The 15178-nt window shown below is 33.0% G+C and overlaps 1 protein-coding gene across 1 annotated transcript in view; it reads right to left on the bottom strand.

Annotated features, from left to right (window-relative positions):
* Positions 1 to 15178, bottom strand: part of P5CS (Delta[1]-pyrroline-5-carboxylate synthase) — a gene marked incomplete at its 5' end in the record, with an annotated part of 157565 nt that overhangs the window by 74463 nt on the left and 67924 nt on the right. The window contains 2 exon segments of the mRNA XM_014433225.3: positions 525 to 693; positions 14865 to 15080. Of these exon segments, the coding sequence (XP_014288711.3) occupies positions 525 to 693; positions 14865 to 15080 (385 nt within the window).

The following is a 15178-nucleotide window of genomic DNA, read 5'->3' as shown; positions in this document are numbered from 1 at the left end:
TTTTGAGTAGGAGGGAAATAGAATATTCATTGTTCGTCTATTTTATTTATATTTCTTTAATTCTCTTCATCTTCAGTTTAAATCATTTATTTAGAGTAATAAAATAAAAGGGAAGATTTGACATTATATATTAAGTATTTATTTTTAGTTCGAACAATATTTAAAATTTTCAAGCGCTCTAAGTGCTCACAACCTCATTAAAAATGAAGAATAATGCATTTTTATTGATTCACATAAATATTAATAATTATATTCTCAGTAAAGGACAACTCTTTGGCAAGATTAAAGAGTTATCGACAGCTATCCAGAATCTTAAATAAAAAAAAAAAAATCATTCGGTAGAAGTTATATATCTGAAACCACATACATGAGAAAAATTATTTCAATAACATTTTTTTTTTTTTTTAGAAAAAAGGACTTTTGTTAACGTAGTTCAGTTTATTCATATAGTATATAAGTATAAAATGAATCTAGGAATACATTTGGTAAATAAAATGATATAAAGAAGAAATTTATAAGCTTACCATTCTCTGCTAGGGTTTCCACAGCCAATCCGGAAAATTGAGGAGCTACATCGGTAAAGAATGTTCCTAACCGCCTACCATTCATAATGGTCTTAATTGCTTTCTCTTGATAACCATTGCATATGACAACGCTGACTCCTCTCTCCAAAGCCCATGTTGCTGCTTGTACCTATTAAAAAAAAATAATCATTTAAAATGTTGTTACTAGTTCGTTAAAATATTCTTTGTAGGTAAAAGAAGTTTGACCTGAATCTACACATCATAAAGTGTAGAACATGACACCAAAAGTTAAGTCAAACATTATATTGTAGTTGGCCGTCAATTTGAGCTTATTTAAAAACATATCACATACAGAAATAGCTATTTAGTTCCATGATATTTGAAGTTAACTGCCGGAACCAAATCTCACTATAAATGCTTCATTAAAAGACTTTTAAAGGGCAAAGTTTTTAACCTCTCCACTCGACTAACTTCCTATAGAGGCCACTTTGAGGGCATTTACAGAACGACTGCCCATCAATACCGGGATACGAAAGGATTTCTTTTTTGGGGGTGGAAGAGAGAGGGCTGTGACCAAAAGAAATTTGTCTCAGAGTCGATAGTCTCAGAAATATTGCGGCTATTATTTCACAAAAGGATCAATCGGCTAAATTCTTTTTATTAAAACCATAAATCTACAAGCAGAAAAGCTGCTTACATACATACACCAAGTAGTGTAGCGAAGGGGATCAGGCAAAAAACAAAATCCGTTAAGTTGAAAATGTCCGCAACCATCCACTAAGCAAAGTAAGTGAGCCTTCTACTCTTTTCTAGTCTTATCTTTTAACAATGAGTACATTGTTATTTGTACAGAAGGAGAAACAAGATTTAAGACATGAATGGATAATAGTCCTATGTGACATTTTAGGAAACCAAATGTAAAGTTTCTGCTCAAAAGAATATTTTATAAAATCTTTTCTACCACCACAAAGCACCCCCATTAATTGTTCTAAAGCTGTTTTATTTGGTGGATTTCAGACGTAAAAGCCACTACAAAATAGACATAAAAAAACATTAAATTATTTTTTCTTTGGTTTATATGTTAATGAATAACACGTTCACAGTCTCATGACTCCAATTGTCTTGGGGTTTGAGGATTTGATGGGGTTACAATAAATTAACAATTTAGAATTGTGTACTGTCACACATAACGTGGATGTACAATCTTCGAGTTTTTGTCACTCATTCACTGTTGGGCGCTACAGTCTTTGTAGGACCTGTGCCTTTGCCACCATTCTTTCCCATGCCTCGCGGTCTCCAGCGAGACTCCTCCAATTTTCAACTCCCATTCCTCTCAAATCGTCCTCCAAATCATCCAGCCACCGACGCCTGGGTCTGCCCCTTTTCCTTTTTCTTCCTGGTGCACCATTTAGCATCCTTTTAGGTAGCCTGCAGTGCTCCATCCTTTCCACATGTCCGAACCATCTTAGCCTGCTCGTCTTAATAGCACAGAGGATATCTGGCTCTCCATACAATTCCTTTATTTCATCATATTTCATATTGCTTCTGATTCTCCACCTGTGCTCCTCTTTAACGGCTCCAAAGATCTTTCTCAGGACTCTTCTCTCCCAAACCAGTAGAGCACTTCTATTATCCTTATTTAGAGTCCATATCTCACTGCCATACAATACCATTGCACAAATGTGTTCAGCATGTTACCATCATATACAAAAGGTAGAAGGGTTGTCTGATTATTTTTTGAATAAATAAATGTTAAGAAGAAGATTTAAATAAATATATGATAATTCTTCGAAAATCTTAACAATTTACCAGAAATAATTGAAATTCTTACCGTAAATCTCATTGTAAACAAGTAGAATTAGTTAATTATTTTTTTAATTACTTTTCTCTTTAAGAATGTAGATAGCTTTGAAGAATAAGTTTTAAATCCATGATTTTCCGTAACGTTTGATTTATTTTTATGATTTTTATTTCATGATTATAAAATGGTTTGTCGCTGTTGAATGAAAGTGAAAAAATTTATTTAATGCAAAAAAAATCGGTTGCTATTGTGTATGTATTGGCTAAAAATTGGTTTTAAAATAGAAATATGTATACTATATAATAATAAAGTAATTAATTTTCGAAGAAAAACAAATTAATAGCATTGGATGTATGAAAAATCCTGTAATTTCACATATCAATTTCTTCTGGCCTTATTAGTAATGCATCCTGCTCGCTATAAGCTGGACTGATTTTGGTTTTCTGTCAAAATGGCTCAAAAAAATCATTTTTGGGTCTTATGTTATGGCGGGATATGCTAGTTTCTTTGAATTATTTACTAGGCATGCATCAAGTCGAAAGTTTCTTTTCATTATATTTTTCAGAAACTTTAACTAGAGCAAAACATTCACCGATAAATGATTTTAAAATCGAATACAGCTGCCGAGGACACTTCAAATTGGTCGATTGATGCTGACTGACCAGAGCATGGGAGACGGCATCAAAGGCCTTTGAGCAACCGATATCATTGTGGTGGTGCTGCTTCTGTTGAATTTTTGGTTCAACTCATTCTGCAGTCTCATTAGAGTATGAAATGTAGTCCTGTGGTATGACCTCACATTGTTGACAGGAATCTTTCGTGTATTTTAAGATAATGCATCGAAGAGTTTAACTAAATGAGGGAGGCAATTACTAGACGGTAGTGAGGTAGGTTTGTTCCACCCTTTGGAAAATATTGAAAGCGTTTACTAAATTAAGTATCCCTCTTCTGGGAAGATGTTTTAATAATTGGTATGTATCCCATCTTGTCTAATAAAACATGATTTCCCTATGTTCTTTGAAGAATTTATGTCAGGTTCTTGAAGATAACTGAAGATTTAATTGTTTACAGTCTTCCTTTAGGCAATGAGGTTTGGTTTATTTTTCTTCTAGTGACGTCTTCCATGTAATGTTCTACCAAATTATTGTTTTATTGTTTCGAAGTTGGTGAAGCTATGAGAAATAATAGGAGATTAAATAGGAATTTTTAAATATTAAATATTATTTCTCCTAGATAGAATATTTTGAAATACTCCTTTCTACATAGGACCTTCTAAAACTGAAATATAAACAATTAGCTTCCTCATAGCTCTTCAATTATGTACAACATTATAGGTTTTTAATAAAAGTAGTTTTTTTAAGTTTGTTTGCATAAATGTAAAGAGTATTTTGTTATTTTAATTTGATTCAAACACGGTTAGTTAAGTTTTCCATGTATTAATATTATAAATTAAACAATAAAGTTGATGAATATTGCAGAATTTGGTTACTTTATACACATTTTGAATTCGCACTGCACTTTTTTGCACATAATGATTTTCTACTGCACAATAATCCGGTCTCTACTAATAAGGTTTTCGCTTTTATTTAAATATGATATTTTAGGAAACTGCACGTCGATTTCGACTATTACAGCACTTACTAGACAGACGGTTTAAAGTTCATTACTAATTACAAAAGACTGATCTACATGATTGTAATAAGGTCAATCTGGATATATGGGGTTGAGCTTTGGGGCTCCACTAAACCTTCGAATTACTCTCGTATCCAATCCTTACAATCCAAAATGCTTCCTAAAATCTTCAATGCTCCTTGCCTTGTCACAAATAAAATCATACATAAAGAATTCCATATGTAAACGATCTTGCCCGTACCGAGATATCATTCCTTCCATTACAAACTCCCTAGTTTCTAACCTTGCATCCTCTTCCATTCCTGACAATTCTCCTAGGCGCCTGAAAAGAAGATGGCTACGAGATCTGCTAATGTAAAATGTCATTTGAGTGCTACGAATGGATGGTGTTTTATCACTACTTATCAATATTCCATGTAACAAAGAATAATATTCGTTGGACTTATATAACTTACATACAAAAGTACTGATCATGTAATGCATGAATGGTATGAACTTATAAATAAAATATAGAAAATAGTGGACATTATTTCTAATATTTTTTAATACTATACTGTTCTTGAAATTAATTTAAGTAACAGAATAAGCAATTTACTAGTATAAATAAAATTTATGAAGGATATGGTAGTCATACAACGTTAATGGCATTTTCTCCAAACTTTGACAAAATGTGTATGAGCTCATAATCAAGGGCTTACAGTTCTCTGCCGTGGGGACAAAAGGAGCTGAAGTGTTTGATTTGTTTTCCCTAAGTTGCCATGAGAGAGGAAATTAAACCAGGAGCTCGAGTCATTTTCATCTTTGTCAAGTTTCGTTTCCTCTGGCAAAGCCTAGCCGAGAAATTTATTAAATGTCTAATGAAACTCTGAAAACAAAAGGTTCAAAGCCTCCCGAAGTGTTTGTGCGGCTTCTTTTTATAATTAATCGGATACTGCCTCTGGCTCTGGTTATTTCAGACAAAAGCGTATTGTATCCTCAATAGATTGTTATCCATAGTCTTTGATAGGTTCCTTAACGTCGAACGCCCAATAAAATAATTTCTAAGGCTAGAGATTGTAAATGAATTAAAAAAAATCTGTTTATTGATCAAATAAAAACAAAGAAAGGAAATTAATTAGGGAGTTCTTATCGGTTCGAAATTCTTCCTGATTGCCCTTCACTGCTTTCCCCCAAGAACATCACTATTAAATTATGAACTAAACTAAAAACCTGGGATAAACCTTGAAGATAAATCTTTATCTGCAAAAGGTCTAATTATTAATGCGTGGTCCATTTTCCTGGAGTATCCTTCGTGCTTTGGTATACTTTCTCATTATGCCCAGATTTGACCAAGGAGATTAATAACTTGTTTTATAAGATTTAATTCGGGGTTCTCGGGCAATATCCCATCACTGTCAAGGATGACTTTATCCTACTTTCCAACACCTCCCTAGTTTCTTCTTATTGCAATGTATAAGAATCCAAAAAGCTACATGCATTCCTCGCCTTACGTTCTTCTAACCACATCCTAAGTACACGATCTCAGCCTATGAATTAATCATCATAAAACTGGAGAACGAAGTATCTCAATATCCGCCGGGTTCGAACCCACTGTTACAGAGAGTTATTTATTCTTTTACTTTAGCCGTGAGTCAATCCTGTGAGTTCGAGAGCCCTATTGAGGCAAACAAAGTCTCTTTATAATGTGGGTATTGTTAATTAATGATTAAACCACCTTCTTGTACCACCTCTGTTCAAGAAGCAAGTACTTGTATACAAAGTACTGAACTCTAAACCTTCATGGGTTGTATCGGTTCAGGTTTTTACCGTTTTTTTCCTTTTAAAAATAACGATTTTAGATAAATTTTTATCATTCGTGTTATTTATTTTTGGAATTACTCACCAATCTCTAGATGTAAAGCCTCCTCCATAACTTTTAAGCACATTTCATATCCTCAATTATCAAACTTCTGCATGAAAAGACTAAAGGTATTTGAATATTATACTTGTCTCGATACTTTTCAACTCACGACTGCAATACTAAATAATTTATATATATAAATGGTTGACCGTATAACTTGTGCAGAACTAGTTGTCAACTATTTAATGTCCGACGTTTCACTCTACTTTGCAGGGCTTCATCAGTGCTGTTCAAAGCGATAGGTTAAAGTTCTGCTTAACTGGAAGTTAAATCGAATATGGAACCGAATAAAGAGTTTTTTTAAACACTGTAATGCCGATTTTTGGATTCACATCTTTATTTATTTTTTTGGATTTGAGTTTATGTCTATTAGCAGTGAATAATGACCCTTCCATTGTATCCCAAATTCCCCAATCCCACACCAAGACCCTTGAAGAATGGTGTCAAAAGTGGAGGATTAAAATAAATCCCAGTGGGGTATCCTTTAATAATACCCCACTTATTCCTGTAGTACAGATTCGTTGCCTGGGGCTACATCTTGATAAAGGACTAACTTGGAATCCTAATACAGGACTGAAAAGACAGGACAAACGGTCTAAACTTCCAATTAATTACGAAAGTCTCATTTTTATGACCATAATAAAGCCTAACTGGACTAACGGAATAGAGATTTGGGGCTTTACTAAACCATCGAATTGCACCTTATTTTTTCACCAATCAAGTCATCCATCAGGACCTCAATATACCATATGTTACCGATTTGGCGAGGACCAGATACTAATTCTTTCATGATACATTTCCTAACCACCCGAACCCTATTGTTTCTGATCTGGCTTCTCTTTCATTACCTGATAATATTCCTAGGCGCCTGAAAAGAAGATGGCCTCGAGATCCCCTATAGAAATGATATTGGAGTCCTATCAATGATTAAATTCTCCACACGTCTGTCATTGTATAACCAACATCAAATTTACTTATTGTATATTTTTAATACAGTTGTAATTATCAACAAATAAATTTAAAAAGTAAAATATATTTTATTTATAATTCAATCATGTAACTGTTATGTAATGAGACTAATATTATTTGAATTGTATTTATATTATTCTTATAAGATAAGCTGTTTCGGAATGAAGATTACTTTATTATTTTATTTAATCATTTATGGCTCAATTAAATATTAGATTTTATTATTATTCAATAAATGAATATGCCGCATAAATCGTGTTACTCAACTAAAGATTTACTTAATATTTCAACAATCATACGTTTTACAAACCAAAATTACTAAAATTTTAGCCTAAGAGGATGTCATATCGAGTCAGATATATCATGGACTGCTGAGTGGTCTTCAAGCAGTCCAAATGGCCTATGAACTTTGTGGACTGATAACCCGACCCTGCTTCCTTCCCAGAGCTTTCACCCTCCCCTCTGCACTGAATAAACAACAATTTCAGTCTTCACTCAGAGAGCAAGATTGAGAACAGGATTTTCCTTTTATCCGTGGAACGTAACCTAAAATTCCTAGAAAAATCTCAGAAATAGAAATTGCTTAAATAATTATTTAATTTTGAAGATACATGGGGATTTGAAAAATTGCCATTAAATATGTCATGAAATTTCTCTCTACAGAAAAATTTTATAAATAATTAGTAGGTTTATTTTAAAATTTAAAAAAAAAATCGATAATTGCAGTGTAAACACTGGAATCTACTTACAGCCACCTAATGGGGCAAGAGTGCATATGACTATCACTCATCTTGTGTTAAAATTCACCGGTTCTAGAAGTAAGAGCGTAAGCCATGTCTCCTCTAAAGTTCAGACTAGCAACAATTTTTCTAATTTGTTGAATTTTGAAAGGATTATAAATGTTTTGCCGGTATAGCCCAGGTGGTAAAAGGTTAAATTTTTCAATTTAAACATTTTAGCTCGAGATTAACATCTCATAAACTAATTTATCACTTCTACCTTTTTTTGAAAAAGAATATATATACATTCATTGAACATCTTCAAAAATGCACTGTAAGATGTACAATATTTTTTTGGTCTGTTTTACTTTTGCCACAAAACCATCTCTAGACCAAGTTAAGCCACATTATTTCAAACGCTGAGAGAACCTTAAACACTCTTTGCAACCTAATAAACTCCAAAGTTAAATTCAAAAGAAGAGTATACATATACAGGTTGTTCGTGAGTTGAAGAAAATGCTGTGTTTAAAGTTTAAATAAAATGATATAAAGTGTTGAACCTCTGAGAAACTTCAAAATTTTCAGAATAAAATATTTGAGATATCAAATCTTAACGAAAAAAATTTCTGACCTGTTTTCCTACGCTCCTGTGTCGCAACGAAAAAAAAAATTTTGAATTAGAAATACTACTAATTTTTCACTAAGAAAAAGAGGTTATTTAGAGATTATTTCTTAAAAACATACCAATTCGATGTACACAACTTACATTTCTGAAAATCAAAATCAAAAAGTAATCAAAAATAAATTATTCTCTTTACTTTTACAATCGCAGCACCTTGAGTGACTATATTTTATCAACTTTTCACAATTAAGCCAAAAGGCTTCATACTTTGCACCGATAAAAAATCGATATACGGGGTTCACTTTAGTGTATAAAAGGACTTCTGCATAGTGATGGTAGCCCTACACTCAACAATGAGCTGCCATTTTAATATAGAGCTTCCATCAATCACATAGCAGTTCATTAATCAGCCCGCTGACGATGGAGGCGATCATAGCCGCCGGCGTCATTGTGAATTACCCTTACCGGCTCACGCCTACGTCTGTCTCTGGAATAAGTCGACGGGGAGTCGACCCTAGATAAAAACGGCTTCTCTGCCTTTTTGAAAGAGTTTTATTAACGACACTCCTTCACTTCTATGAGCCCTTATTCTTTTCATCATAGCTAAAAATCATCTTATCGATAATTATTTATTTCGTTACTTATCTTGTCATCGATCGGAGAAAAAAAAATGAGGGCAACAATTAAAAATACATTTGTCAAATTAAACAAACTATTTAACGGAATCTTTAATCAAAACTGGACAATATTAACAATAACGAAAATATTGCGTAATTACTTCCCTAAATAATATTATTTAAATAAGATAGTTTATTATTGAAGTAGATTATTGGAAGATAGTCAGGGTGGTGGGTGGAAAATGAGATTTTCTCTTATTATATATATTTTTACAACTCAGTTATTCTTATTTTGCTGAAAGTCTTTAACAACTCGTAAAACCCTTTTACGATTTCATGGAACATTAACTCCCTTTAAGCTTCCTAGCTGGTTCTTTTAGATTTGAATAATTTAACAAAATTTAATAAGGTCAGGTCTACAAAATATAACAAGAATATTCTCCAAGTTACCACTTGCAGAAGATGATAAGAAAACATGTGTGGCACCACTGAGTACCTCATAACCTCCCCAGTCCAGTTAGTGTAAATATTGTAATAAAACAAGTCTAATGATGATTTCTAATGGTTTTCATTAATTTTCTAGTTATTAACAAGAGCATTTTAGTTGGCGACGAGGTGAACAAAGTGTTTTTTTTTTTTATATTAATTTTTAATTTTCAGTTTCCAGTGATTTTTTTTATAATTTTCAAATCTCAGTTTCCAGTTACTTTCTTCAAGTTTTTTTTTTTTTTTTACAATATTTACCCCAGCATTTATACTTGTTTTGACAACAGATACTAGCCCAACAGGATAGGCCGATAGTCTACAGATCAAGGTCACTTACAATTTCTGAGACAAACTATAGCCAGCTTGATCGAGAGGCACTTGCCATAATTTTCGGTGTCGTTCATTTCTATTATTATCTATATGGAAAACATTTTGAGCTTGTCACGGATAAAGAGCTATTGTCCAGGATCTCCCACCACCGGAAACCCCTCCCACAAATGACATCTGCACGTTTACTACGATATGCATCATTCCTTTCAGGGTTTGATAATGTTGTCAAATGTAAGAAAAAGAAAGATAATCAAAACGTTGATTGCCTTTCTCGAGCTTCAATCATATAATCTAGACTATCATCAGACGTGCTCATTAGTCATGAAGTTAATCAAATATGTGCAGACACATTTTTCCATATTTCAAGTTCTGTAATAACAGCGGCTATTATCATAGAGAAAACAGCTGCAGATCCTGAGCTTGTGAAAATAATGACTGATCTCAGGCGTAACGCTACAGATTCCGAGTACACTTTAGTGGATAACATTATTTTCCGGCAAGATAGAGTGTATGTTCCACATGGATATCCGCAAGTAATTGTCTCTGATAACGACTCCATTTTTCAGAGTGAGGAATTCCGCACTTACTGCACAGAGAATGGAATCAACCAAAACTTCATTGCACCGGGACTAAAGTCGGCTGCAAATGAGACTTGTCCTATTTGCAGAAAAGATACATAAAATTATTTTCCGATACAGAGCAACACCTCTTGCTTGCGAAAAATCTCCACCCGAAACCTATCTTCATCGCAAGATGAGAATCCGTTTGGATACAATTTTTCCATACATGCCAGAGACTTCAAAGATCTTTTCAAATTCCTGCAGGTCTTTCAAAGTGGGAGAGAGAACCCAAGTTCGATTGTATATAAACAATGAAAGTATGGCAATTTGGAGAAATACAAAGAAAATTGGGCACCCGTCATTACCAAGTTTTGCTGGATTCAGAAAGATCTGTTAAAAGACACATCAATCAGCTGAGATCTACTCTGGTCCCCTAACCTAAAAAGCAAATAAGATTTGGTCCATACCAGTCATTTGACATTCCAAGGAGTTTAGCTCCAAGGTTCAAGAATATTCCAAGAAGTGTAGTTCGAGAGTCTAAGAGTCCAGATGCGATAATCCCGTCAGAACCTGATCCAGCCATGGAAGCTAGTGATTTGGCTGAACTAGAACAACACCCTCAACTAAGAAGTCACGTCAAACGAGTACGTCGGCCACCTACTCGCTAAAAGGATTTTGTGATGAAATGAAGGGTAAGTGCAGAAGTCAGTGATTGGGTGAAGTGTGTAGTATGCAAGGTGTCCAATAATTCATTGTAGTCTTAAAATAAGTGGGGGAGAAACTGTGGCAACACTGAGTACCTGATAACCTTTCTAATCCAGTTAGTGTAAATATTATAATAAAACAAGTGATGATTTCTAATGGTTTTCATTAATTTTTTCCGTTATTAACAAGATAATTTTAATATGATAGCTTATATTAATAGCAAAATATAAATAAAATATTTTAATCAAAGCTGTTGCTCCAATGACTGGAATCCAGACAGCAAGGCCAACCATTAATCTTGCCCTAAGTAGTAGCTACCACAATTCCTATGATTTCTTAAAATACTGAATTGAGATTAAACAAATATTTTCTTAGGAAAGGCCAATTTTAATTCATGTAGTAGGGTCGGACACATTAGTTTTAAAAATTAGTGTTCTTAAATTAAGTGATAATTTTTGAGTATACAAAAAATGATATAGTTTGTACTCTTTTAGACTCAATCTCTTTACTTTCCTTTTAAAGAGAGTCGGAAACCTTAATTGTTTTTCAAAGGTTTATATGCTCTGGTGTTTGATTTTTTACTTTTGAATCAGAATTTTTAATAAACTATTTTAAAATCAGTAGTTTAAAAAGTATGAGGTGGTAAGTTGAAGGATCGAGGTTCCCAGTGGGACGTTTCTACGGAACATACCGGGCTCAGTGTTTTAAAACTCTAACATTTAGCATATCAAAGGAAATGCACATCAATCGTCGTACAAGACATAACCAGCTCATGAAATTAACATCCAAGTGAAATGAATCAATTACTTCCAAAATTAGATTCCTTAAGCTAAGTGTTAATTTTGGAATATACAACGAATGAAGGAATCTGTACTCTTTCAGACTCAATCTCTTTATTTTCTTATTAATGAGATTCAAAAGTCTTAATTGCTTTTCAAGGGTTTATATAATTATGTTTCATATACACTTTTAGTAAATGAAATAAAATAAAAATTATTAATTGAATTAATATAATTATATGTCAGAGATATTTTTTTTTAATTTACCAGTGTTGTAGTATCTAAAATTATCAAATGATAGTCTGTCCGTCTGTAGGATTATAACGATTTTTCGAGTGAAATGCACAACTGATTTTTGATAGCTAATATATACATCTATGTATTTGTTTGTGTGTGATTTTATAATTTGTATATAAAATTATATATGTATAAATCGGTACTCTTTTCATGACATAATTATATATATTTATAGATTATAACACAATATTGTATATATATAATCATGCTTGAAGAAGTTTGTCGGGGGGTTCGGCCAGCAAAGAACAACATAAATAAACAAAACCATATTTATTTATTTTAAGCCGACGTTTCGACCTGAGTTTCAGGTCTTCATCAGGGGTTGTGGCGTAGAGGGCCTAGAGGTCTACGCCGCAACCCCTGATGAAGACCTGAAACTCAGGTCGAAACGTCGGCATAAAATAAATAAATATGGTTTTGCTTATTTATGTTGTTCTTTTACTGACCGCACCCCCCGACAAACTTCTTCAAGCATTAATCTACGGTCAACTATCTACACCTCATTATATAATCATGCGTTAGTGTTAGTTGGTGATAAACTTCAAGACTATAAACTTCTTTTGCTTCTACAAAACAAAATCTTTATTAATAACAAATTCAGATTAAATAATATATTAGATCATAAACTATACCTACTTACAAAACAAAATCAGTTTTTATAGTCTTTAATATATGGAAACACTAATACCATAATAACTAATTGAAAAACTTTTCAGGAGGTTATTTTGTTATAACACCATGTGTTAACTGTAGAAATTAATTTATTACTTAAAGGTAGGGATGATTTAGAGCCTGAAGCTTTTTTACACACACTCATATATACGAATATATGATATATAAAACAATGCTATATTTCCATTTTATATTATCTTCTTGCAAATAGTATGTGTGGATGTATTTATTTTAAGAGATAATATTAATATCCAAAAAGTTAATAAAAATGGGAGGATCTAAGGGGGAATTCTTTAGAACTGGAGATGAAGTCATCAGTGCTGAGTCCTGGACTTAATAACAGCCCGACTGAAGGCAGACTCCCACAAAATTGTTCTCATTAAAACTGAGAATTTCAGTAAGGTATATAACTTTATTAATCTAGAGATATTCTACATTCAGCATTCTTAGTCCTGACCTAAATAAATGGAATTTATTTCGAAAATATACTTCATCTGTAAATTTCGTGAAAATTCAGTCTTTATCGTGTAACTATTTTGAGTAATTTTTTTTTTTTTTTTTTTACTAAAATCATGATTTACATAAATACTTAAATTTGATTCTAATGATTATTGTTGTGATACGAATGAGGATCCTTCCATTAATAGTAAATATATCCATAATACATTTTTTTTATAAATTAAAATTTAACTTTAACTATCATGTTTAGTTGTTAATTTCAAACATGAATTTTTTCTATTCAATTAGATGTTAAAAATTGACATTTGAAAAGAAATATTTCTACATGAGATAACTGTGTAATAATATTCTCCAAATCCCAATCATTTAACTCGCTAGGTAATGCTTCTTTAAATTAATATTAATGTTTATAGTCAACATGTACATAATTCGAATTTGATAAAAATTGTGCGAAATTATTAAAAGAAAGGCATATGCACTTGTTGAAATAATATACCATAATCGAAGTATCCCCTAAGAAAGCCTAGGGTGTCCACCCAAGGTGGCCCTATGTCAACTGCACCGCCGTTGATGGTAGCCCTTAAGCATGAAAATACCCAGACGACGGAGCGCATCTTCAGTGAGACTACAAAGATCCGTTTCATGACAAGGAAGAGGAAGGTTTTCTGACAATTGTATACCCACCTTTTAAGGATTTAGGGGACATATTTGATCTTATTTTCGCGGACAGGTAGAAAATTGGAAGGGTGAAGAGGGATTCAACCAGTCCGAGGCATCGTTATGTGGAAGCAGGGAAGGTGTCACCCCAAGTCTTTTTTTGAAAAGCCCGAAAAGGTAAGAAATCTGAAATTTAAGAGACTACTTCAAGCTACGAAACTTGTGGTATAACATTATTCAAAGTTATTAGACTTAAAATTGCTTATAAGTGCTATTTAATGGAGCAAGTTTTTTAAAAATGCTTAAAATTATACCAATACATTATTATTATTATTATTGGCGCGACAGACCATAGAGGTCCAAGGCCTCGCGCGATGTACGTAGGAAATACATCACGCGTCTCATGACGAAGTTTTCAAAGGGTGGGTTCGTCACTCTCACGCCTATTTTTGTGAGTACCACCCATTGCCTCACAAATGCCCGAGGGGAGGTTTTGAGAGAGTATTGTATATTTATATGCTTGAAAAAAATCCCGGGTAGGGCCTGAGACTCGATCTCGTAACCATCGTGTTGGTAGACAGGATGGTTACCACGCTGCTACCGTGACCCCCATACCAATACATAATAATACCAAAAATATCTGCTATCTTGTGTTTTGAGGAGACTTTTTTTTTTTTTCTCGGTCCCTCCATTGTAAATAAGGAATATTTTAGGTACAATGATGTCAGTTGAAGTGTGCTACCTTCTTCTACCCAGAGGTATTTTAAGGGCTTCGTCAAGTGTACACTGTATTTTTTTTTTTTTATTTTATTTTTTTTTTTTTAAAGAGATGTAAGGAAATAAACCTAATAACCTTTTTTTCATAACCTCTATTTCTGAATTTTATTTATGGTTTTTAGCATGAATATGTATTCTGGTCCTGCATTTTTTCCTTCTTCTGTAGTGGCCTACATTTTAAGGAGTTTTTGACTTGTATTTTTGTTGTAGTGGGCGTTCTTCGAATTTTACTAATAACTGAATCATGGAACTAAATGAAGTTAATTCAAATACTATCTTTCCTATCGAGAACATAATAAAATAGAAGTAAAGATAAAAAATAAAAATTATTGCAATAAAAATCATTCTTAGGACATACCTTGGAATCCATTCCTCCAGTTCCAACTTTGCTCTTCTTTCCGAACTCAATAGTCTTCAACATGTCCGGTGTAAATGTGGGTATAAGCCTGGCTCCTTCCATTGATGGGGGTTTGGTGTAGATCCCGTCTACGTCCGACATGAGGATAAGGAGGTCTGCCTCCACTTCTGCAGCTAACATAGCCGCCAAGCTGTCGTTGTCTTTGAGGGCAATTATCTATGCAGATAAAGAAAGAAGTAATATTAAAACTTTTAACATAAATAATTGAAGAGAATGACAAAATCTAATTATAATTATATCATAGTAAAATAATA

This window comes from Halyomorpha halys, unplaced genomic scaffold (assembly GCF_000696795.3).
Source record: "Halyomorpha halys isolate HHAL.00 unplaced genomic scaffold, Hhal_1.1 Scaffold1170.1, whole genome shotgun sequence".
NCBI classification, from domain to species: domain Eukaryota; kingdom Metazoa; phylum Arthropoda; class Insecta; order Hemiptera; family Pentatomidae; genus Halyomorpha; species Halyomorpha halys.
Note: the sequence above shows the minus strand (reverse complement) of the source record. Positions and strands in the feature narration are given on the sequence as shown.